Consider the following 23873-nt stretch of genomic DNA (forward strand, 5'->3'; position numbering starts at 1 on the left):
AGCTCAAATAAGCAAAGAGAAACAACAGTCCATCATTACTTAAAGACATGAAGGTCAGTCAATCTGGAACATTTCAAGAACTTTGAAGGTTTCTTCAAGTGCAGTCACAAAAACCATCAAGCACTATGATGAAACTGGCTCTCATGAGGACTGCCACAGGAATGGAAGACCCAGAGTTACCTCTGCTGCAGAGGATAAGTTCATTACAGTTACCAGCCTCAGAAATTTAAACCCAAATAAATGCTTCACAGAGTTCAAGTAACAGACACATCTCAACATCAACTGTTCAGAGGAGACTGTGTGAATCAGGCCTTCGTGGTTGAATTGCTGCAAAGAAACCACTACTAAAGGACATCAATAAGAAGAAGAGACTTGCTTGGGCCAGTTGGACCGCAGAGTGAAGGAAAAGCAGCCAACAAGTGCTCAGTCTACGTGGGAACTCCTTCAAGAATGTTGGAAAAACATTCCAGGTGAAGCTGGTTGAGATAATGCCAAGAGTGTGCAAAGCCGTCATCAAGGCAAAGGGTGGCTACTTGGAAGATTCTACAATATATAATATAACACTTTTTTGGTTACTACATGATTCCATATGTGTTATTTCATAGTTTTGATGTCTTCACTATTATTGTACAATGCAGAAAAACCCTTGAATGAGTAGGTGTGTCCAAACTTTTGATTGGTACTGTATATTTAAGGATTTTACACAAATAATACCTTTCCAATGAGCTCTCTCTCCCTGCTCATGAAGGATACGCTGTTTTTGACAGTCAGGTCAAGTCTTCTCTGCATGCACTCCTCCAGAGTGAAGTCAAAGTCAAACCTGCACAAAATAATAAGACATACAACGCCAGATACGAATATATGAAATAACCGGTATTACACATAACTATTACCCATAGTATTATTACACATAACTATTACCCATAGTATTATTACACATTACTATTACCCATAGTATTATTACACATAACTATTACCCATAGTATTATTACACATTACTATTACCCATAGTATTATTACACATTACTATTACCCATAGTATTATTACACATTACTATTACCCATAGTATTAGTACACATTACTATTACCCATAGTATTATTACACATTACTATTACCCATAGTATTACTACACATTACTATTACCCATAGTATTAGTACACATTACTATTACCCATAGTATTACTACACATTACTATTACCCATAGTATTACTACACATTACTATTACCCATAGTATTACTACACATTACTATTACCCATAGTATTATTACACATTACTATTACCCATAGTATTATTACACATTACTATTACCCATAGTATTATTACACATTACTATTACCCATAGTATTATTACACATTACTATTACCCATAGTATTATTACACATTACTATTACCCATAGTATTAGTACACATTACTATTACCCATAGTATTAGTACACATTACTATTACCCATAGTATTAGTACACATTACTATTACCCATAGTATTAGTACACATTACTATTACCCATAGTATTATTACACATTACTATTACCCATAGTATTATTACACATTACTATTACCCATAGTATTATTACACATAACTATTACCCATAGTATTATTACACATAACTATTACCCATAGTATTATTACACATTACTATTACCCATAGTATTATTACACATTACTATTACCCATGGTATTATTACACATAACTATTACCCATAGTATTATTACACATAACTATTATACATAGTATTATTACACATAACTATTATACATAGTATTATTACACATAACTATTATGCATAGTATTATTACACATAACTATTACACAGTATTATTACACATAACTATTACACAGTATTATTACACATAACTATTACACAGTATTATTACACAACTATTACACAGTATTATTACACAACTATTACACAGTATTATTACACATAACTATTACACAGAACCATTACACATGACTATTACCCATAGTATTATTACACATGACTATTACCCATAGTATTATTACACATAACTATTACCCATAGTATTATTACACATTACTATTACCCATAGTATTATTACACATTACTATTACCCATAGTATTATTACATATAACTATTACACAGAACCATTACACATTACTATCACCCATAGTATTATTACACATAACTACTACCCATAGTATTATTACACATTACTATTACCCGTAGTATTATTACACATTACTATTACCCATAGTATTATTACACATTACTATTACCCATAGTATTATTACACATTACTATTACCCATAGTATTATTACATATAACTATTACACAGAACCATTACACATTACTATTACCCATAGTATTATTACACATTATTACCCATAGTATTATTACACACCACTATTACACACCTCTTACACAACTATTACACATAGTATTATTACACATTACTATTACCTATAGTATTACACAACTAGTTCCCATAGTACTACTATACATAACTACTACACATAGTATTACTATACACAACTACTACACATAGTATTACTATACATAACTACTACACATAGTATTATCACATTTTAGTCATCTAGAGACGCTCTTATCCAGAGTGTCTTACAGTTAGTGCATTCGTCTTAAGATAGCTAGGTGGGACAAGCACATATCTCAGTCATAGTAAGTACCCTTTTCCTCAATAAAGTAGCTATCAGCAAAGTCAGAGCTAGTAATAACACATAACTAACTACTGTATAGCTGATAGCTTGATACATAGGGCTAGGACTTTTGACATACAAAAAGCTAGCAAACAGTATCAGATATTAATATTACACAAAACTAACTATGGTATAACTAGGGCCCAGAGTTACATGGTCTGCAAAACCTCCTGTCCTTACACATTCCCTCTCTCTAGTCTGCTGGTGTCTCCTCCTGTCTCTAATCTCCTGTCCCTACACATTCCCTCTCTCTAGTCTGCTGGTGTCTCCTCCTGTCTCTAATCTCCTGTCCCTACACATTCCCTCTCTCTAGTCTGCTGGTGTCTCCTCCTGTCTCTAACCTCCTGTCCTTACACATTCCCTCTCTCTAGTCTGCTGGTGTCTCCTCCTGTCTCTAATCTCCTGTCCCTACACATTCCCTCTCTCTAGTCTGCTGGTGTCTCCTCCTGTCTCTAATCTCCTGTCCCTACACATTCCCTCTCTCTAGTCTGCTGGTGTCTCCTCCTGTCTCTAATCTCCTGTCCCTACACATTCCCTCTCTCTAGTCTGCTGGTGTCTCCTCCTGTCTCTAATCTCCTGTCCCTACACATTCCCTCTCTCTAGTCTCAACTCCCATCTCACCTCTCGTTAAACTCTGGGTTGAGGTCTCTCTTCTTGGTGATGGTCTTTCTCTTGGTGGTCCTGTTCTTGTCCGGCAGAAGGATAAACGAGACATATGGGTCGGAGCTGTCCTTAGCAGACCCACAAGCTGGCAGGCCTCTAGAGGTAAACAGAGAACTGGGTGACAAACTGTGTCATACACTGGGTACAGGAACCACAATGATCGCATACTGGAAGTAGACAAACAATAGCCCATTGAAACAGTCTTATGGGGCTAACTTTTTTCTCTTTTTTTAAAGAATATTTATGTATTCATTCAAATACAATATAACAATGGGTTCACATTCCCAAATATTCTGAATGCATTTACATTACATTAAAAAACAATACAACATGAACGAACAAATATGTACAGTACCAGTCAAAAGTTTTGACACCTACTCATTCAAGGCTTTTTCTTAATTTTTTACGATTTTCCACATTGTAGAATAATAGTGAAGACATCAAACTATGAAATAACACATGGAATCATGTAGTAACCAAAAAAGTGTTAAACAAGTCAAAATATATTTATATTTAAGATTCTTCAAAGTAGCCACCCTTTGCCTTGGTGACAGCTTTGCTCACTCTTGGCATTCTCTCAACCAGCTTCATGAGGAATGCTTTTCCAACAGTCTTGAAGGAGTTACCACATATGCTGAGCACTTGTTGGCTGCTTTTCCTTCACTCTGCGGTCCAACTCATCCCAAACCATCTCAATTGGGTTGAGGTCGGGTGATTGCAGAGGCCAGGTCATCTGATGCAGCACTCCATCACTCTCCTTCTTGATTAAATAGCCCTTGCACAGCCTGGAGGTGTGTTTTGGGTCATTGTCCTGTTGAAAAACAAATGATAGTTCCACTAAGCGCAAACCAGATGGGATGGCGTATCGCTGCAGAATGCTGTGATTGCCATGCTGGTTAAGTGTGCCTTGAATTCTAATAAATCACTGACAGTGTCACCAGCAAAGCACCTCCACACCATCACACCTCCTCCTCCATGTTTCACGGTGGGAATCACACATGCAGCGATCATCTGTTCACCTACTCTGTGTCTCACAAAGACATGCCGGTTGGGACCAAAAATCTCAAATTTGGACTCATCAGACCAAAGGACAGATTTCCACCAGTCTAATGCCGATTGCTCATGTTTCTTGGCCCAAGCAAGTCTTTTCTTCTTATTGGTGTCCTTTAGTAGTGGTTTCTTTGCAGCAATTTGACCATGAAGGCCTGATTCACGCAGTCTCCTCTGAACAGATGATGTTGAGATGTGTCTGTTACTTTATTTGCATTTATTTGGCCTGCAATTTCTGAGGCTGGTAACTGTAATGAACTTATCCTCTGCAACAGAGGTAACTCTGGGTCTTCCTTTCCTGTGGCAGTCCTCATGAGAGCCCGTTTCAGCATAATGCTTGATGGTTTTTCTGACTGCACTGTTCTTGCCATAATATGGATTTGGTATTTTACCAAATAGGGCTATCTTCTGTATACCACCACTACCTTGTCACAACACAACTGATTGGCTCAAACACCTTAAGAACGGGCAGCAGGTAGCCTAGTGGTTAGAGCGTTGGACTAGTAACCAAAAGGTTGCAAGATCGAATCCCCGAGCTGACAAAGTGAAAATCTGTCATTCTGCCCCTGAACAAGGCAGTTTACCCACTGTTCCTAGGCTGTCATTGAAAATAAGAATTTGTTCTTAACTGACTTGCCTAGTTAAATAAAGGTGGAAAGAAATTCCATAAATTCCATTTTAACAAGGTACACCTGTTAATTGAAATGCATTCCAGGTGATTACCTCGTGAAACTGGTTGAGAGAATGCCAAGAGTGTGCAAAGGATGGCTACTTTGAAGAATCTCCAATATAAAATATATTTTGATTTGTTTAACACTTTTTTGGTTACTACATGATTCCATATGTGTTATTTCATAGTTTTGTTGTCTTCACTGTTATTCTACAATTTAGAAAATAGTAAAAATAAAGAAACCCCTGGAATGAGTAGGTGTGTCCAAACTTTTGACTGGTACTGTATATGATTTATAGAGGCTATAGGGCTATATGGCAATGTACTGTAAACCCCCAGCCAATCCAGTGCATTATGGGTATTGTAGTTTAGGACAGACCTGCAGGAGAGGACGGTGATGAACAGCCTGTTCTCATGTGTTGAGTAGCCAATTTGCAGCTTCACCTGGCCAGGGCTCTGACCACCTCTGAGAGAGGAGACACAGATAGACAGGGGGAGAATCTCAATTGGTTTTAATCGACTCCTCACATCTCCTCCGTCATCTCCTCGCCTCCTTTTGAAAAAGGTCAGAAGTAATCAAGGGGAGGGCGCGAGGAGAGGAAATGTGGAAACAAATGTGCTTGTATAAAATGAGACTCTCCATCTCCACTAGCGTGTCATCAGGCAAATGATGTTTACAGAGGAGGAATCCCAAAATACATATGAAAAGTGATAAAAAGAAATGTAGCTAGTTGTGCTCGACATTTTATAGATAAAATGTAGTAGCGTATTTTTTTTCAAATATGTGCATGCTTTTCTACTCTGAGAAAACAACAGCTGATTCGAAGGGGGTGTGGCAGATTTTAAATGTTTGTATTTTAATCCAGATAGAACCCTTTTGGGTTCCATGTAGAACCCTCTGTGGAAAGGGTTCTACATGGAACCCCAAAGAGTTATACCTGGAACCAAAACAGGTTCTTCAAATGGTTCTACTATGTGGACAGCCGAAGAACCCTTTTAGGTTCTAGATAGCACAATTCTTTTAAAGAATGTACTCCTCCGCTCAATCCTGTACAATCAATTTTTGATCTGCGTTGAAACATATCTATAGCAGAACAGCAATTATAAAATGCTCAAATATATGTACAGAACATCTGATAATATAGTCATGACCTATACATTCATATCAGTTGCTTTGGTGTGGATGTAGGCCAATACATTCATATCAGTTGCTTTGGTGTGGATGTAGGCCAATACATTCATTTCAGTTGCTTTGGTGTGGATGTAGGCCAATACATTCTTATCAGTTGCTTTGGTGTGGATGTAGGCCAATACATTCATATCAGTTGCTTTGGTGTGGATGTAGGCCAATACATTCATTTCAGTTGCTTTGGTGTGGATGTAGGCCAATACATTCTTATCAGTTGCTTTGGTGTGGATGTAGGCCAATACATTCTTATCAGTTGCTTTGGTGTGGATGTAGGCCAATACATTCTTATCAGTTGCTTTGGTGTGGATGTAGGCCTATACATTCATATCAGTTGCTTTGGTGTGGATGTAGGCCAATACATTCATTTCAGTTGCTTTGGTGTGGATGTAGGCCTATACATTCTTATCAGTTGCTTTGGTGTGGATGTAGGCCAATACATTCATATCAGTTGCTTTGGTGTGGATGTAGGCCAATACATTCATTTCAGTTGCTTTGGTGTGGATGTAGGCCAATACATTCATTTCAGTTGCTTTGGTGTGGATGTAGGCCAATACATTCTTATCAGTTGCTTTGGTGTGGATGTAGGCCAATACATTCTTATCAGTTGCTTTGGTGTGGATGTAGGCCAATACATTCTTATCAGTTGCTTTGGTGTGGATGTAGGCCTATACATTCATATCAGTTGCTTTGGTGTGGATGTAGGCCTATACATTCATATCAGTTGCTTTGGTGTGGATGTAGGCCAATACATTCTTATCAGTTGCTTTGGTGTGGATGTAGGCCTATACATTCATATCAGTTGCTTTGGTGTGGATGTAGGCCTATACATTCATATCAGTTGCTTTGGTGTGGATGTAGGCCTATACATTCATATCAGTTGTATTCCTCTATTGTATTCACCCTTCCCTATTTCTATGGTGGATTGTGTTTTTGGGCGCCAATGGAAAGTCTACAAAACTATGAGCAAACCAACCTTTGTATTGAATAAATGGAATTGGATTGTGATGATACCGATGAATGAATCCTGTGCTTATTTTGTATTTTATTTTCTATCAGAAATTATTTTTGATTTTATATGTATGAAATTGTTTGGTGAAATGCATAAAAGGAGGACAAACAAGAAGGATTAACTTTTGCCCAATTGAGAATCTCCGATGGTTACAGTTTACATGGATTATACATGTATTCATTCATTGCAGGTTAATGTTTCTCATCATGAATGTTGTTCTGGAGATAGCTCTGCAGAGTGGTCACTAGCTGGCACAGCCACAAAGTCAGAAAATCTGATTTTAAACCTAACCTTAACCACACTGCTAACCCTAATGCCTAACCCTAACCTTATATATATTTTTACAATATAGCCAATTTCGACTTTGCAGCTGGCCCATCTAGCGGAAATCGCTCAGTTCTGCCTCCAGGACAAGATTCATCCCAATAAACATCAACCTGCTCATTGATTATGACTAGGCTCAGAGTTGTTCCTTGTCAGTTTACGAGGTCAGGAACAACTCTTATAATGTTTGATTAGAAGCATGATCATTTTAAAACACAGAAATGTGATATTTCTATGGTGAAGTACAGTACACTGCAGTGAGAACAACGTGTGCCATGCAGGCCCGTTGGACATCACTTCTCAGTTCTTACTGTACTGTACTGTAATGTGCTGTACTGTAATGTGCTGTACTGTAATGTACTGTACTGTACTGTGCTGTACTGTACTGTAATGTGCTGTACTGTACTGTACTGTAATGTACTGTACTGTAATGTGCTGTACTGTAATGTGCTGTACTGTAATGTGCTGTACTGTAATGTACTGTGCTGTACTGTGCTGTAATGTACTGTGCTGTGCTGTACTGTGCTGTGCTGTACTGTGCTGTACTGTGCTGTACTGTAATGTGCTGTACTGTAATGTGCTGTACTGTAATGTGCTGTACTGTAATGTGCTGTGCTGTACTGTGCTGTGCTGTAATGTGCTGTGCTGTACTGTGCTGTGCTGTGCTGTGTTGTACTGTGCTGTGCTGTACTGTACTGTGCTGTACTGTACTGTAATGTGCTGTACTGTAATGTGCTGTACTGTAATGTGCTGTACTGTGCTGTGCTGTAATGTGCTGTGCTGTAATGTGCTGTGCTGTAATGTGCTGTACTGTAATGTGCTGTGCTGTGCTGTAATGTGCTGTACTGTAATGTACTGTAATGTGCTGTACTGTAATGTGCTGTAACGTGCTGTGCTGTAATGTGCTGTAATGTGCTGTGCGGAAATGTGCTGTACTGTAATGTACTGTGCTGTAATGTGCTGTGTTGTAATGTACTGTTCTGTTCTGTAATGTGCTGTACTATAATGTGCTGTATTGTAATGTACTGTTCTGTAATGTGCTGTACTATAATGTGCTGTATTGTAATGTACTGTTCTGTTCTGTAATGTGCTGTACTATAATGTGCTGTATTGTAATGTACTGTTCTGTAATGTGCTGTACTATAATGTGCTGTATTGTAATGTACTGTTCTGTAATGTGCTGTACTATAATGTGCTGTATTGTAATGTACTGTTCTGTAATGTGCTGTACTATAATGTGCTGTATTGTAATGTACTGTTCTGTTATGTGCTGTACTATAATGTGCTGTATTGTAATGTACTGTTCTGTAATGTGCTGTACTATAATGTGCTGTATTGTAATGTACTGTTCTGTAATGTGCTGTACTATAATGTGCTGTATTGTAATGTACTGTTCTGTAATGTGCTGTACTATAATGTGCTGTATTGTAATGTACTGTTCTGTTCTGTAATGTGCTGTACTATAATGTGCTGTATTGTAATGTACTGTTCTGTAATGTGCTGTACTATAATGTGCTGTATTGTAATGTACTGTACTATAATGTGCTGTATTGTAATGTACTGTTCTGTAATGTGCTGTACTATAATGTGCTGTATTGTAATGTACTGTTCTGTAATGTGCTGTAATGTGCTGTACTATAATCTGCTTTACTGTAATGTGCTTTACTGTACTGTGACCGGAACACAATGGGGCATTGATGCGAGTGTGAGCTTCAGAATGACTCACAATTGAGAGAGCGGTGATCTGTGTCGTAGGTTTGGTTCAGTGTCCCGTCTGTGGATGACATGGTCTCTGTCCTCACTGCCCTTCCCAGTAGCATCACTGGACACACCACTAGGACACACTGCCAGCTGGGTGTTCAACATCTGCAGGACAAAGTGCATTTCACATTCCACTCAAGTTTCAAGCTTCAGTTCATTCCATTTAAAGGTTATTTCACACACAGTCACGACACACTTAAAAAACAGATACAATATAACATTTATGAGTAAGAAACGCGTGACAGTAAAATGCTTATCAGGATGGAAGGTATTAAGAGTTCACATGATGACAATGTAGAAAGAGGGTGTTCAGAGCAAATTAAATCGTGTTGTTTTGGAGGAATAGTCATGGGATAGTGTTGAGTTTAGTACAGAGTATGAAAATCATATGGCAGTAGTGAGTTTGTTTGGTACAGTGTTTCCCAACTCCGCTCCTCGAGTACCCCCAACAATACACATTTTTGTTGTAGCCCCGGACAAAAACACCTGATTCAACTTGACAAGGGCTTGGTGATTAGTTGACTAGTAAAATCAGGTGTGCTTGTCCAGGGCCACAACACAAATATGTATTTTTGGGGGTACTCGAGGACCGGAGTTGGGAAACACTGGTATAGAGAGTGTTTGTGTTTGTGTATAGTTCTTGGCAGGTATGCATATTGAAGAATAAACTCAACCTTAAATAGCTTTACTGCAACAACAACAAAAAATCTGAGTTCATTTGAATGCAGAGCTGGGTTCAAATAGTCACTACAAGCATTTCGCTACACCCGCAATAACGTCTACACCCGCAATAACGTCTGCACCCGCAATAACGTCTGCACCCGCAATAACGTCTGCACCCGCAATAACGTCTGCACCCGCAATAACATCTGCACCCGCAATAACATCTACACCCGCAATAACATCTACACCCGCAATAACATCTACACCCGCAATAACATCTGCACCCGCAATAACATCTACACCCGCAATAACACCTGCGAAACATGTGTGACACTTGTTTAGCAGTACTTGTTTTCTTTCAAATACTTTTAGCATTTGATTGAGCCTGATGGGCAGAGTTTACACTTCACTGTTCCACTGTGTCAGACAAGCTCAATCTAGCACAGATACAGTATTTGGAAGAATAAAAAAACTATTTGAACCCAGGTCTGGACAGTGGTTTGGTACAGAGTGTGTGTGTCTGTATTATGAGTTAACCTTGAGTGTGGCCCTCAGTAGAATCTGGCTCTCTGGGAGGGCCCCGTCCAGACTCAGCCATCGGTCCAGCACCAGGCCCTGCTCTGAGAGCACCTCTCTCAGGGGCAACACCACAGTGCCCATGGCCTGGCCCCAGCTGTGGGACAGCTACACACACACACAGTGATCAGAGACAACATAGGGCACCGTAATGTTGTTATTCCACTGCTAACACATTGTCTCCCAGGTTTGAATGGCATATCAATATGTGTAAGCAATCTATGAAAATGTGTTAACACTATTATCAGCAGCAAGAGTAAATCATTCTTAAGCCAAGACATTCATACAGTAAAACAAATGTATACTTTTCAATCCTGGTGGACCCTTCACTCACCTTCACTATAAGGAGTTCCTCTTTAGGGTCACGAACCAGGAAGTGGAAAGCTTCATCCCACCGAGGAGACGTAGAGCGCTCACACACCTTTGAAAAAGAGATGGATGGAATAATTGTCCATACTTCCTTTTGTATTCTCTAGTAAGCATATCTGTAAATAGACATGGAGTCAAGAGAAATATAGATGGCTTAGCTGACAACGTCACCAAAATGATGTGCACGCTTCAATGTGGCAGAAGTCCATGAGTTGTTGTGATTCTGGATGGCCAGATTACTAGCAACAATGACAAGAAGCTGCCATGTGGGAATCCTAGTTGGCTTGTTTCACTTTTGTTGCTAAACAACCAAGCCGTCTATAAGATACGCTTACCTTGGTCTTGTATGACATGGCCCTCAGCGAAATCTCTACCCCAACTTTTGGCTCCTTTCCATTCTTCTTCAACTGTGGATCAAATAAATTAGAGGGCTGCAATAGAATCAACATCAGTAAATATACAAACCAATCCTGAAATGTCTATTTATAGTTATTGGACCAAAACCCATGATGTATATGACCACTGACAACATCAACAACAACATCAACAACAACTGTATGTCAACACAGCAGGGCAGCAGGCGCCAGGTCTCACCGGCAGGCCGTGGGCTCTCTCCAGGTACACAAACAACACAGCAGCCGACGGCACTGCCTTGTTCTGGTACTGCTGCTGGGCCTGGTACTGCAGGATCTGGAGGTTCAGAATTATAATACACTGTTAGAACCAGATTCTGGTACAGCAGAGAAAGGAATGTAGAGAGATTACAGAGAGGGAGAGTGTGAGAGAGAGGGAGATGGAGGGAAACAAGAAGGGGAGGGAAAGAAAGAGTATGGAGGGAAAGGGAGAAAATGAGAGATATGGAGAAAGAGAGAGAGAGAGGGAGAGGGGGAGAGAAAGAGTATGGGGAAAAGAGGGAGGGAAAGGGAGAACATGAGAGAGAGGGGGAGGGAGATAGAAAGAGAGAGGGGAGGGAGAGAAGAGGGAGGGAGAGAGAAAGGGGGAGGGAGAGGGGGAGGGAGAGGGGAGAGAGAGAGAAAGAGGGGGAGGAAGAAAGACAGACAGAGGGAAAGAGTATGGGGAAAAGAGGGAGGGAAAGGGAGAAAATAAGAGAGAGGGGGAGGGAGGGAGAGAGAAAGAGAGAGAGGGGGAGGGGGGAGAGAGAGAGGGGGAGGGAGAGAGAGAGAAAGGGAGATAGAGGGGGAGAGAGAAAGAGAGAGAGGGGGAGAGAGAGAGAGGGAGAAAGCGAGGAAGAGAACAGGGGAAGCTAACCTGATTTAGTCTGGCGGACTCTGAGACCATGGGGAGCCACTCCATGACCAGGTGAACCCGACCTGACTTCGCATCATTCAGAGTGTACCACTGTGATAGAAACAGACACATTATTACCAGAGTACCATCAGATTACCAGAGTACCATCAGATTATCAGAGTACCACCAGATTACCAGAGTACCACCAGATTACCAGAGTACCACCAGATTACCAGAGTACCATCAGATTACCAGAGTACCATCAGATTATCAGAGTACCATCAGATTACCAGAGTACCATCAGATTATCAGAGTACCATCAGATTATCAGAGTACCATTACAATAATGCGAGAGAGACATTTTGGAGGCATAGCTCTACCACTGGCCATACAGAAAACACAGCTAAATCTGTCAGAAAAACAATCACTTATAGTGAATAGTTAGATGTTACCTCATCAGTGAACTGTGGGCTGATGATGTCTTGCAGGTTTAACTTGAACCTGTAAAAAACAAAACATAAATGTATTCAGCTGAATGATTCTGACTTGTTTTGAGACACCATGTTATCTGGTCAGAACCTCACCTCCCCAAGAAGTCATCCTGGTCCAGATCTTTATCAAACAGCTCAAACTGGATCTCCTGACCAGGCAGCTGGGTTAAGATGATCTGAGGACACAGAGGTGCTTGACGTTTTCCACAACGATCTTTAATAGGTCTAAATTCTGCATTAATGAATGAATAATCCCCTCATTGTTTCCAGTATGAGAGCATGGATCTGCAGTGTCCGGAGACACCATGTACTGAACATACTGTGGATATCCAGCACAGCTACTTCATATATTCCTGCTGTTTATTCTACCTCGTAGAGTTCGTTCCAGTAGGGGTTCAGGTTCTCTTTGATGGTGTGGCTGCGGAAGGTGACTCCTGCCACCCTGATCTTGACGTAGGGGTCACTCTTCCCCTTCACCATGCCCCCTATGAAGTTATCCATGGCTATCAGGTTACTGGCCTCCACCAGGTGGATACGCAGCACACCCTAGAGAGGGGAGGGATGGGTAGAGAGAGAGTACACTATACAATAACTTATCCTTGGCTATCAGGTTACTGGCCTCCGCCAGGTGGATATGCAGCACACCATACAGTGAGAGGAGCAGAGAGAGAGAGGGGCGCGAGAGAGTGTGTGTGCGTGTGTGTCTGTTAGCGGACTCACCTCACTAGCAAAGTCCGAGTCAGGGGTGGTCTGTTGGGGTCGTGTGGGTTCAGGTATGGGGGCTCCACCCACTTCCCCGGGGGCTAGGCCTGCCCCTGGGCTTGGGGGGTGAGGAGATACAGGACTGGTAAGAGAGGCATCCTCATTTAAATACAGAACCTATAACACAGGAGAGAGAAGAGAGGGAGATGCTTAGTCAGAACCAAAAACATTAGGACAGGTTATGCCATAACCGTGTGCCTGTGCATGTCTGTGTGTTCTGTATCTCTGTGTGTGTCTGTGTGTTCTGCATCTCTGTGTGTGTCTGTGTGTTCTGTATCTCTGTGTGTGTCTGTGTGTTCTGTATCTCTGTGTGTGTCTGTGTGTTCTGTATCTCTGTTTGTGTCTGTGTGTTCTGTATCTCTGTGTGTGTCTGTGTGTTCTGTATCTCTGTGTTTCTGTGTGTGTCTGTGTGTTCTGTATCTCTGTGTGTGTCTGTGTGTTCTGTATCTCTGTGTGTGTCTGTGTGTTCTGTATCTCTGTGTGTGTCTGTGTGTTCTGTATCTCTGTGTGTGTCTGTGTGTTCTGTATCTCTGTGTGTGTCTGTGTGTTCTGTCTCTGTGTTCTGTGTGTGTCTGTGTGTTCTGTATCTCTGTGTTTCTGTGTGTGTCTGTGTGTTCTGTATCTCTGTGTTCTGTGTGTGTCTGTGTGTTCTGTATCTCTGTGTGTGTCTGTGTGTGTCTGTGTGTTCTGTATCTCTGTGTGTGTCTGTGTGTTCTGTATCTCTGTGTTCTGTGTGTGTCTGTGTGTTCTGTATCTCTGTGTTTCTGTGTGTGTCTGTGTGTTCTGTATCTCTGTGTGTGTCTGTGTGTTCTGTATCTCTGTGTGTGTCTGTGTGTTCTGTATCTCTGTGTGTGTCTGTGTGTTCTGTATCTCTGTGTGTGTCTGTGTGTTCTGTATCTCTGTGTGTGTCTGTGTGTTCTGTATCTCTGTGTGTGTCTGTGTGTTCTGTATCTCTGTGTTTCTGTGTGTGTCTGTGTGTTCTGTATCTCTGTGTGTGTCTGTGTGTTCTGTATCTCTGTGTGTGTCTGTGTGTTCTGTATCTCTGTGTGTGTCTGTGTGTTCTGTATCTCTGTGTTCTGTGTTCTGTATCTCTGTGTTCTGTGTGTGTCTGTGTGTTCTGTATCTCTGTGTTTCTGTGTGTGTCTGTGTGTTCTGTATCTCTGTGTGTGTCTGTGTGTTCTGTATCTCTGTGTGTGTCTGTGTGTTCTGTATCTCTGTGTTTCTGTGTGTGTCTGTGTGTTCTGTATCTCTGTGTGTGTCTGTGTGTTCTGTATCTCTGTGTTCTGTGTGTGTCTGTGTGTTCTGTATCTCTGTGTGTGTCTGTGTGTGTCTGTGTGTTCTGTATCTCTGTGTGTGTCTGTGTGTTCTGTATCTCTGTGTTCTGTGTGTGTCTGTGTGTTCTGTATCTCTGTGTTCTGTGTGTGTCTGTGTGTTCTGTATCTCTGTGTTTCTGTGTGTGTCTGTGTGTTCTGTATCTCTGTGTGTGTCTGTGTGTTCTGTATCTCTGTGTGTGTCTGTGTGTTCTGTATCTCTGTGTTCTGTGTGTGTCTGTGTGTTCTGTATCTCTGTGTGTCTGTGTGTGTCTGTGTGTTCTGTATCTCTGTGTTTCTGTGTGTGTCTGTGTGTTCTGTATCTCTGTGTGTGTCTGTGTGTTCTGTATCTCTGTGTGTGTCTGTGTGTTCTGTATCTCTGTGTTTCTGTGTGTGTCTCCATGCATGCAGGTGTGTGTTTGCATTCTATATGCAACTGTGGGTGTTTTTTGTGCGCGCATCAGTGCTTCCGTGCATGCCTGCATGTGTGTGTGTGTATGTGTGTGTGTGTGTGTGGGGGGGGGGGGTCCCACCCTCAGAACAGCATTGATATAGATGCGGCCAGAGTTGTCCAGCTGGAACCACTGATCCATGCTGAGGTCAGGACTAGCCAGCAGACGGGTCAGTGGGATGGACAGACTGCCAAGAGACAGGGCCCGGTCATCATCCTTCACCTGGGAGAGAGGGAGGAGGAGGAGGGAGGACAGGAGGGGGAGGAGGAGGAGCAGGGGGAGGGAGGACAGGAGGGGGAGGAGGAGGAGAGGAGGGGGAGGAGGAGGAGCAGGCGGAGGGAGGACAGGAGGGGGAGGAGGAGGAGAGGAGGGGGAGGAGGTGGAGGAGGCGGAGGGAGGACAGGAGGGGGAGGAGGAGGAGAGGAGGGGGAGGAGGTGGAGGAGGAGGAGAGGAGGGGGAGGAGGAGGAGCAGGGGGAGGGAGGACAGGAGGGGGAGGAGGAGGAGAGGAGGGGGAGAAGGAGGAGTAGGGAGGACAGGAGGGGGAGGAGGAGGAGAGGAGGGGGAGGAGGAGGAGAAGGAGCAGGAGGAGGGAGGACAGGAGGGGAAGGAGGAGGAGAGGAGGGGGAGGAGGTGGAGGAGGAGCGAGGACAGGAGGGGGAGGAGGAAGAGGCTGAAGGCGAAGAGGAAGAGGTGGAGGGTGAAGGGTGAAGTGGAAGAGGTGGAGGAGGGTGAAGAAGTGAAGGGGGAGGAAGAGGTGGGGGAGGAGGAAGAGGTGGAGGAGGAGGAAGAGGTGGAGGAGGGTGAAGAGGTGGAGGATGAAGGGGAAGAGGTGGAGGAGGAGGAAGAGGTGAAGGGGGAGGAAGAGGTGGGGGAGGAGGAAGAGGTGAAGGGGGGAGGAAGAGGTGGGGGAGGAGGAAGAGGTGGAGGAGGAGGAAGAGGTGGAGGAGGGTGAAGAGGTGGAGGATGAAGGGGAAGAGGTGGAGGAGGAGGAAGAGGTGAAGGGGGAGGAAGAGGTGGGGGAGGAGGAAGAGGTGGAGGAGGAGGAAGAGGTGGAGGAGGGTGAAGAGGTGGAGGATGAAGGGGAAGAGGTGGAGGAGGAGGAAGAGGTGGAGGAGGAGGAGGGTGAAGGGAAAGATGAGGGGGAGGGGGAAGAGGAGAGGGTGAAGGGGAAGGGATGGGAAGAAAGGGAGGTGAAGGGGAGGTGAAGGGGAAGATGAGGGGGAGGGGGAAGAGGTAGAGGTGGAGGTGAAGGGGGAGGTGAGGGGGAGGGGGAAGAGGTAGAGGTGAAGGGGAAGAGGGGAGGTGAAGGGGAAGGGGAAGGGGGAAGAGGTGGAGGTGAAGGGGAAGAGGGGAGGTGAAGGGGAAGGGGGAGGGGGAAGAGGTGGAGGTGAAGGGGAAGGTGAGGGGAGGGGGAAGAGGTAGAGGTGAAGGGGAAGAGGGGAGGTGAAGGTGAAGATGAGGGGGAGGGGGAAGAGGTAGAGGTGGAGGTGAAGGGGGAGGTGAAGGGGAAGATGAGGGGGAGGGGGAAGAGGTAGAGGTGGAGGTGAAGGGGGAGGTGAAGGGGAAGATGAGGGGGAGGGGGAAGAGGTAGAGGTGGAGGTGAAGGGGGAGGTGAAGGGGAAGATGAGGGGGAGGGGGAAGAGGTAGAGGTGGAGGTGAAGGGGAGGTGAAGGGGAAGATGAGGGGGAGGGGGAAGAGGTAGAGGTGGAGGTGAAGGGGGAGGTGAAGGGGAAGATGAGGGGAGGGGGAAGAGGTAGAGGTGGAGGTGAAGGGGGAGGTGAAGGGGAAGATGAGGGGGAGGGGGAAGAGGTAGAGGTAAAGGGGAAGGTGAGGGGGAGGGGAAGAGGTGGAGGTGAAGGGGAAGAGGGGAGGTGAAGGGGAAGAGGGGAGGTGAAGGGGAAGGGGAAGGGGGAAGAGGTGGAGGTGAAGGGGAAGAGGGGAGGTGAAGGGGAAGGGGGAAGAGGTGGAGGTGAAGGGGAGGTGAAGGGGAAGATGAGGGGAGGGGAAGAGGTGGAGGTGAAGGGGAAGAGGGGAGGTGAAGGGGAAGGGGAAGGGGGAAGAGGTGGAGGTGAAGGGGGAGGTGAAGGGGAAGATGAGGGGGAGGGGAAGAGGTAGAGGTGAAGGGGAAGGGGAAGGGGAAGAGGTGGAGGTGAAGGGGAGGTGAAGGGGAAGATGAGGGGAGGGGGAAGAGGTAGAGGTGAAGGGGTAGGGGAAGGGGAAGAGGTGGAGGTGAAGGGGAAGGTGAGGGGAGGGGGAAGAGGTAGAGGGGAAGAGGGGAGGTGAAGGGGAAGAGGGGAGGTGAAGGGGAAGAGGTAGAGGGGAAGAGGGGAGGTGAAGGGGAAGAGGGGAGGTGAAGGGGAAGGGGAAGGGGGAAGAGGTGGAGGTGAAGGGGAAGAGGGGAGGTGAAGGGGAAGAGGTAGAGGGGAAGAGGGGAGGTGAAGGGGAAGAGGGGAGGTGAAGGGGAAGGGGAAGGGGGAAGAGGTGGAGGTGAAGGGGAAGATGAGGGGGAGGGGGAAGAGGTAGAGGTAAAGGGGAAGAGGGGAGGTGAAGGGGAAGAGGAGGGAGACGAAGAGGAGGAGGGAAAGCTAACGAGCAGTGTTGGTATGATTGACAGGTGGATAAGGAAAAGGGAATAAATAACAGTAGGGAGCATGTGTCAGTAACCACAGCAACAACAGGATTTCTGTAACACTTTAACAGACAAGAGAAAGTATGCTTGTAATAAGATTTTTTACATGAATATCGAGTTCCTGTTTGCGAGGGTCCTGGATATAGAAGGTGAAGGCATCTTCCCACACAGGGTCAGAGGTCAGATAACAGATCTAGAGATGGCAGAGACGAGGATATATTTATGATAAAATATACAGAGCTAGGTTAAAATATAATGATCATTATATTATGATTATATTATAGGTTAGGTAGAATGTTAACAGTAAGGCCCTCTGATCCCATAACAAGTCTAGGGACAAGAGGGAAGACGTTATCCACTATATGTGATGGAACATATGAGATACTACAGTTAGGTTAGGTAGAATGGTTACAGCCAGGCTTTCTGAGCGTGTGTGATGGTGAATTCCTACCCTACTCTCCTTGGTTGTGTCCTGTACAGACAGCTGCACCATGGGACTGGGGTCCTTATTACCCTTCTTCCTCTGAAAGACAACACATAACACTGATATAACACACACCAACATTAAAAAAAGGGGGGGAAATTACATTTGTATTGCCACATACACCAGATAGGTGCAGTGACATGTTGTTTTACAGGGTCAGCCCTAGTAGTACGGCATCCCTGGAGCAAATTAGGGTTAAGTGCCTTGCTCAAGGGCACATTGACAGATTTTTATTTGAACCCTCTAACCGCTAGGCTACCTGAGGACAGACTGTAGACCAGAACCAATCAGGTTGTGTTCCAGGTCGTCTTTACTGCAGTTCCTGAGAAGTTAAACACGTCCCTAGGCATGGTGAGATCTGATCATCTGTGCAGTAAGACTGCAATAAAGACATCCTGGAACATGGCCACAGTCAGTCAGTACTCACAGGCAGGTCCTGAGCGCGGTCCAGGTAAACAGACAGGATGGCTGCAGAGGGAGGTTCTCCAGTCTTACAGGTCATATTCCGGTTCCTCTGGATAACCTGATCACAGGGGGAAACAGAGAAAAGTGTTTGAGGTATATGAATATGATTTACCTGGTCAAAGCAAAAAAGTTAAATACTGATGAGTGCTTAAAGGCAGAATGATACAGCTCAATATTTCCACAGCATCTTTGTTTACAAACTACTGCGCTGTGGACACACCTCACTGAGTCGGTCAGCAGAGGACAGCAGAGACAGCCACTCCAGACGGAGGTGAACACTGCCTGATGTAACATCCTTCAGCTTCAACCACTAGGAGAGAAAAAGGGGGGAGGGGGGTTAAAGAGAGACGGTGCGTGTTTGAGAATTGCAGTGAGGCTGAGCAGTGCACCAGACCCTCACGACTGAAAGGATGTTTTAACATTTCAGAAACCACATAAATATGATACAGCCAGTGGAGGCTGCTGAGGGGAGGACGGCTCATAACAATGGCTGGAATGGAGTCAATGAAATGTTATCAAACACATCCAACACGCGGTTTCCATGTGGTTGGTACCATTCCATTCACTCCATTCCAGCCATTGTTATGAGCTGTCCTCCCCTCAGCAGCCTCCACTGGATGTAGCCCAACTGACATGTAGTCGATCTTAAACATGCACATTGACTAACCTCTGACTAAACCATTGAGAGTCATAGAGGGGTGTAACGTTATTGTCTTGAAATGGACTAAACCATTGAGTCAGCGAGGAGGGTAATGTTATTGTGGTGAAATGCACTAAGCCACTGAGAGTCATAGAGGGGTGTAAAGTTATTGTGGTGAAACGGTGAGTACAGACTGAGCCAGCAGGAGGTACATGGAGGAGGGAGGTACATGGGGTCTGCATGACACTTCCTGTTTGAAGGAATTACCAGATTCAGCCTTCATTCAGACCCAGTCTACAGCCATGTCTCAGGGTAGCCTTCATTCTGACCCAGTCTACAGCCATGACTCAGGGTAGCCTTCATTCTGACCCAGTCTACAGCCATGTCTCAGGGTAGCCTTCATTCTGACCCAGTCTACAGCCATGTCTCAGGGTAGCCTTCATTCTGACCCAGTCTACAGCCATGTCTCAGGGTAGCCTTCATTCTGACCCAGTCTACAGCCATGACTCAGGGTAGCCTTCATTCAGACCCAGTCTACAGCCATGTCTCAGGGTAGCCTTCATTCAGACCCAGTCTACAGCCATGTCTCAGGGTAGCCTTCATTCAGACCCAGTCTACAGCCATGACTCAGGGTAGCCTTCATTCTGACCCAGTCTACAGCCATGTCTCAGGGTAGCCTTCATTCTGACCCAGTCTACAGCCATGTCTCAGGGTAGCCTTCATTCTGACCCAGTCTACAGCCATGTCTCAGGGTAGCCTTCATTCTGACCCAGTCTACAGCCATGTCTCAGGGTAGCCTTCATTCTGACCCAGTCTACAGCCATGACTCAGGGTAGCCTTCATTCTGACCCAGTCTACAGCCATGTCTCAGGGTAGCCTTCATTCTGACCCAGTCTACAGCCATGCCTCAGGGTAGCCTTCATTCTGACCCAGTCTACAGCCATGTCTCAGGGTAGCCTTCATTCTGACCCAGTCTACAGCCATGTCTCAGGGTAGCCTTCATTCTGACCCAGTCTACAGCCATGACTCAGGGTAGCCTTCATTCTGACCCAGTCTACAGCCATGTCTCAGGGTAGCCTTCATTCTGACCCAGTCTACAGCCATGACTCAGGGTAGCCTTCATTCTGACCCAGTCTACAGCCATGACTCAGGGTAGCCTTCATTCAGACCCAGTCTACAGCCATGTCTCAGGGTAGCCTTCATTCTGACCCAGTCTACAGCCATGACTCAGGGTAGCCTTCATTCTGACCCAGTCTACAGCCATGTCTCGGGGTAGCCTTCATTCTGACCCAGTCTACAGCCATGTCTCGGGGTAGCCTTCCTTCTGACCCAGTCTACAGCCATGTCTCAGGGTAGCCTTCATTCTGACCCAGTCTACAGCCATGTCTCAGGGTAGCCTTCATTCTGACCCAGTCTACAGCCATGTCTCAGGGTAGCCTTCATTCTGACCCAGTCTACAGCCATGACTCAGGGTAGCCTTCATTCTGACCCAGTCTACAGCCATGTCTCAGGGTAGCCTTCATTCTGACCCAGTCTACAGCCATGTCTCAGGGTAGCCTTCATTCTGACCCAGTCTACAGCCATGTCTCAGGGTAGCCTTCATTCTGACCCAGTCTACAGCCATCTCAGGGTAGCCTTCATTCTGACCCAGTCTACAGCCATGTCTCAGGGTAGCCTTCCTTCTGACCCAGTCTACAGCCATGTCTCAGGGTAGCCTTCATTCTGACCCAGTCTACAGCCATGTCTCAGGGTAGCCTTCATTCTGACCCAGTCTACAGCCATGACTCGGGGTAGCCTTCATTCTGACCCAGTCTACAGCCATGTCTCAGGGTAGCCTTCATTCAGACCCAGTCTACAGCCATGTCTCAGGGTAGCCTTCATTCCAGCTCAGTGCCATTTACACAGCATGGAGCTTTTACTCTCCACACGAGATACAGAAAACAGCTGGTATATGTTAAAATGCTCATTGACCAGAAGCTGCTTCTAAATATTGAAAGTAGATCACCATTTATTGAATCTATTGGGATGTCAGACTCCCTTTAGGTGCATAAGATGAAGAACAAATGTACAGAGCATTTGGAAAGTATTCAGAACCCTTGAATTCTTCCACTTTGTTACGTTACAGCTTTAATCAAAAATGTATTTTAAAAAATTCCCCTCATAAATCTACCATCAACACCCCATAATGACAAAAAACAGGTTGGTAGAAATTTTTGCAAATGGAAAAATAAAAAATGTAAATATCACATTTACATATGGATTCAGACTCTTTACTCAGTACTTTGTTGAAACACCAGCGATTACAGCTTTGCGTCATCTTGGGTAGGACGCTAAGTTTGGCACACCTGTATTTGGGGAGTTTCTCCCATTCTTCTCTGCAGATCCTCTCAAGCTCTGTCAGGTTGGATGGGGAGCGTCGCTGCACAGCTATTTTCAGGACTCTCCAGAGATGTTCGATCGGGTTCAAGTCCGGGCTCTGGCTGGGCCTCTCAATGACATTCAGAGACTTGTCCCGAAGCCACGCCTGCTTAAGATCGTTGTCCTGTTGGAAGGTGAACCTTCACCCCAGTCTGAGGTCCTGAGGGCCAAAGAGTTCAATCTTGCTTTCATCAGACCAGAGAATCTTGTTTCTCATGGTCTGAGAGTCCTTTAGGTGCCTTTTAGCAAACTTCAAGCGGGCTGTCGGGTGCCTTTTAATGAAGAGTGGCTTCTGTCTGGCCACTCTACCATAAAGGCCTGATTGGTGGAGTGCTGCAGAGATGGTTGTGCTTCTAGAAGGTTCTCCCATCTCCACAGAGGAACTCTGGAGCTCTGTCAGAGTGACCATCGGGTTCTAGGTCACCTCGCTGACCAAGGCCCTTCTCCCCCGATTGCTCAGTTTGGCCGGATCTAGGAAGAGTCTTGGTGGTTCCAAACTTCTTCCATTTAAGAATGATGGAGGACCACTGTTCTTGTGGGACCTTCAATGCTGCAGAAATGTTTTGGTACCCTTCCCCAGATCTGTGCCTCGACACAATCCTGTCTCGGAGCTCTACGGACAATTCTTTCGTCCTCATGACTGGGTTTTTGCTCTGACATGCACTGTCAACTGTGGGACCTTATATAGACAGGTGTGTGCCTTTCCAAATAATGTCCAATCAATTAAATTTACCACAGGTGGACTCAAATCAAGTTGTAGATTAATCTCAAGGGACGGCCGGTAGCCTAGTGGGGACAGTAACCGAAAGGTTGCTGGATCGAATTCCCGAGCTGACAAGGTAAAAATCTGTTGTTCTGCCCCTGAGCAAGGCAGTTAACTCACTGTTCTCTGGGTGTCGAAGATGTGGATGTCGATTATGGCAGCCCCCTCGCACCTCTCTGATTCAGAGGGGTTGGGTTAAATGCGGAAGACACATTTCAGTTGAATGCATTCAGTTGTACAACTGACAAGGTATCCCCCTTTCCCAATGGAAACAGGATGCACCTGAGCTCAATTTCAAGTCTCATAGCAAAGGTCTGAATAGTTATGTAAATAAGGTATTTCTGTTTGAATTTTTATTCAAATATAAAATGTAATACATTTATGATTTAATCCATTTCAGAATATGGCTGTAATGTAACAAAATATGGAAAAAGGGAAGGGTTCTGAATACTTGACCAATGCACTATATATGGTGAAGGAGCGCTTGTAACTCACCTCATCTAGAACTCTGGCCTTGTGTACGACATCTAGATCCATTTTGACCCTGAGAGAGAGAGAGAGAGAGAGAGAGAGAGAGAGAGAGAGAGAGAGAGAGAGAGAGAGAGAGAGAGAGAGAGAGAGAGAGAGAGAGAGAGAGAGACACAGAGAGAGACAGAGAGAGAAAGAGGAAGAAGGAACATGTATACTGTACATTACAACATACAGTGGAACACAGTAAATTTGTAACAGCGAATGAAATGACATGACCAACACAGAGAGTGCATCCCAAATGGCACCCTATTCCCTATATAGTGCACTACTCCCTCCCTCCACAGCCAGGGAGGGAGTTGGGCGCTACAAACACAGCCAGGGAGGGAGTTGGCCGCTACAGACACAGCCAGGGAGGGGGTTGGGCGCTACAGACACAGCCAGGGAGGGAGTTGGGTGCTACAGACACAGCCAGGGAGGGAGTTGGCCGCTACAGACACAGCCAGGGAGGGAGTTGGGCGCTACAGACACAGCCAGGGAGGGAGTTGGGCGCTACAGACACAGCCAGGGAGGGAGTTGGCCGCTACAGACACAGCCAGGGAGGGAGTTGGCCGCTACAGACACAGCCAGGGAGGGAGTTGGCCGCTACAGACACAGCCAGGGAGGGAGTTGGCCGCTACAGACACAGCCAGGGAGGGAGTTGGCCGCTACAGACACAGCCAGGGAGGGAGTTGGCCGCTACAGACACAGCCAGGGAGGGAGTTGGCCGCTACAGACA

At 45.1% G+C, this 23873-nt stretch overlaps 1 protein-coding gene across 3 annotated transcripts in view; it reads right to left on the reverse strand.

The window, feature by feature from the left end:
- The window catches only part of LOC106572666 (extended synaptotagmin-1), a 47239-nt gene that overhangs the window by 2219 nt on the left and 21147 nt on the right, over window positions 1–23873 (reverse strand). For 2 of the 3 annotated variants that reach the window (XM_045696304.1, XM_045696305.1), the window contains 19 exons: window positions 23123–23171; window positions 19027–19116; window positions 18769–18864; window positions 18309–18380; window positions 17964–18050; window positions 15308–15448; window positions 13423–13581; window positions 13072–13248; window positions 12796–12878; window positions 12664–12712; window positions 12233–12322; window positions 11558–11653; window positions 11299–11370; window positions 10929–11015; window positions 10556–10702; window positions 9321–9460; window positions 5452–5625; window positions 3311–3448; window positions 715–820 (listed from right to left, as the gene is read on the reverse strand). In XM_045696304.1, the coding sequence (XP_045552260.1) occupies window positions 715–820; window positions 3311–3448; window positions 5452–5625; window positions 9321–9460; window positions 10556–10702; window positions 10929–11015; window positions 11299–11370; window positions 11558–11653; window positions 12233–12322; window positions 12664–12712; window positions 12796–12878; window positions 13072–13248; window positions 13423–13581; window positions 15308–15448; window positions 17964–18050; window positions 18309–18380; window positions 18769–18864; window positions 19027–19116; window positions 23123–23171 (2053 nt within the window). The remainder of the gene's footprint in view (window positions 1–714; window positions 821–3310; window positions 3449–5451; window positions 5626–9320; window positions 9461–10555; window positions 10703–10928; window positions 11016–11298; window positions 11371–11557; window positions 11654–12232; window positions 12323–12663; window positions 12713–12795; window positions 12879–13071; window positions 13249–13422; window positions 13582–15307; window positions 15449–17963; window positions 18051–18308; window positions 18381–18768; window positions 18865–19026; window positions 19117–23122; window positions 23172–23873) is intronic. The other variant, XM_014147039.2, reaches the window with a different exon arrangement.

The sequence above is a fragment of the Salmo salar genome, chromosome ssa15, assembly GCF_905237065.1.
Source record: "Salmo salar chromosome ssa15, Ssal_v3.1, whole genome shotgun sequence".
NCBI lineage: Eukaryota > Metazoa > Chordata > Actinopteri > Salmoniformes > Salmonidae > Salmo > Salmo salar.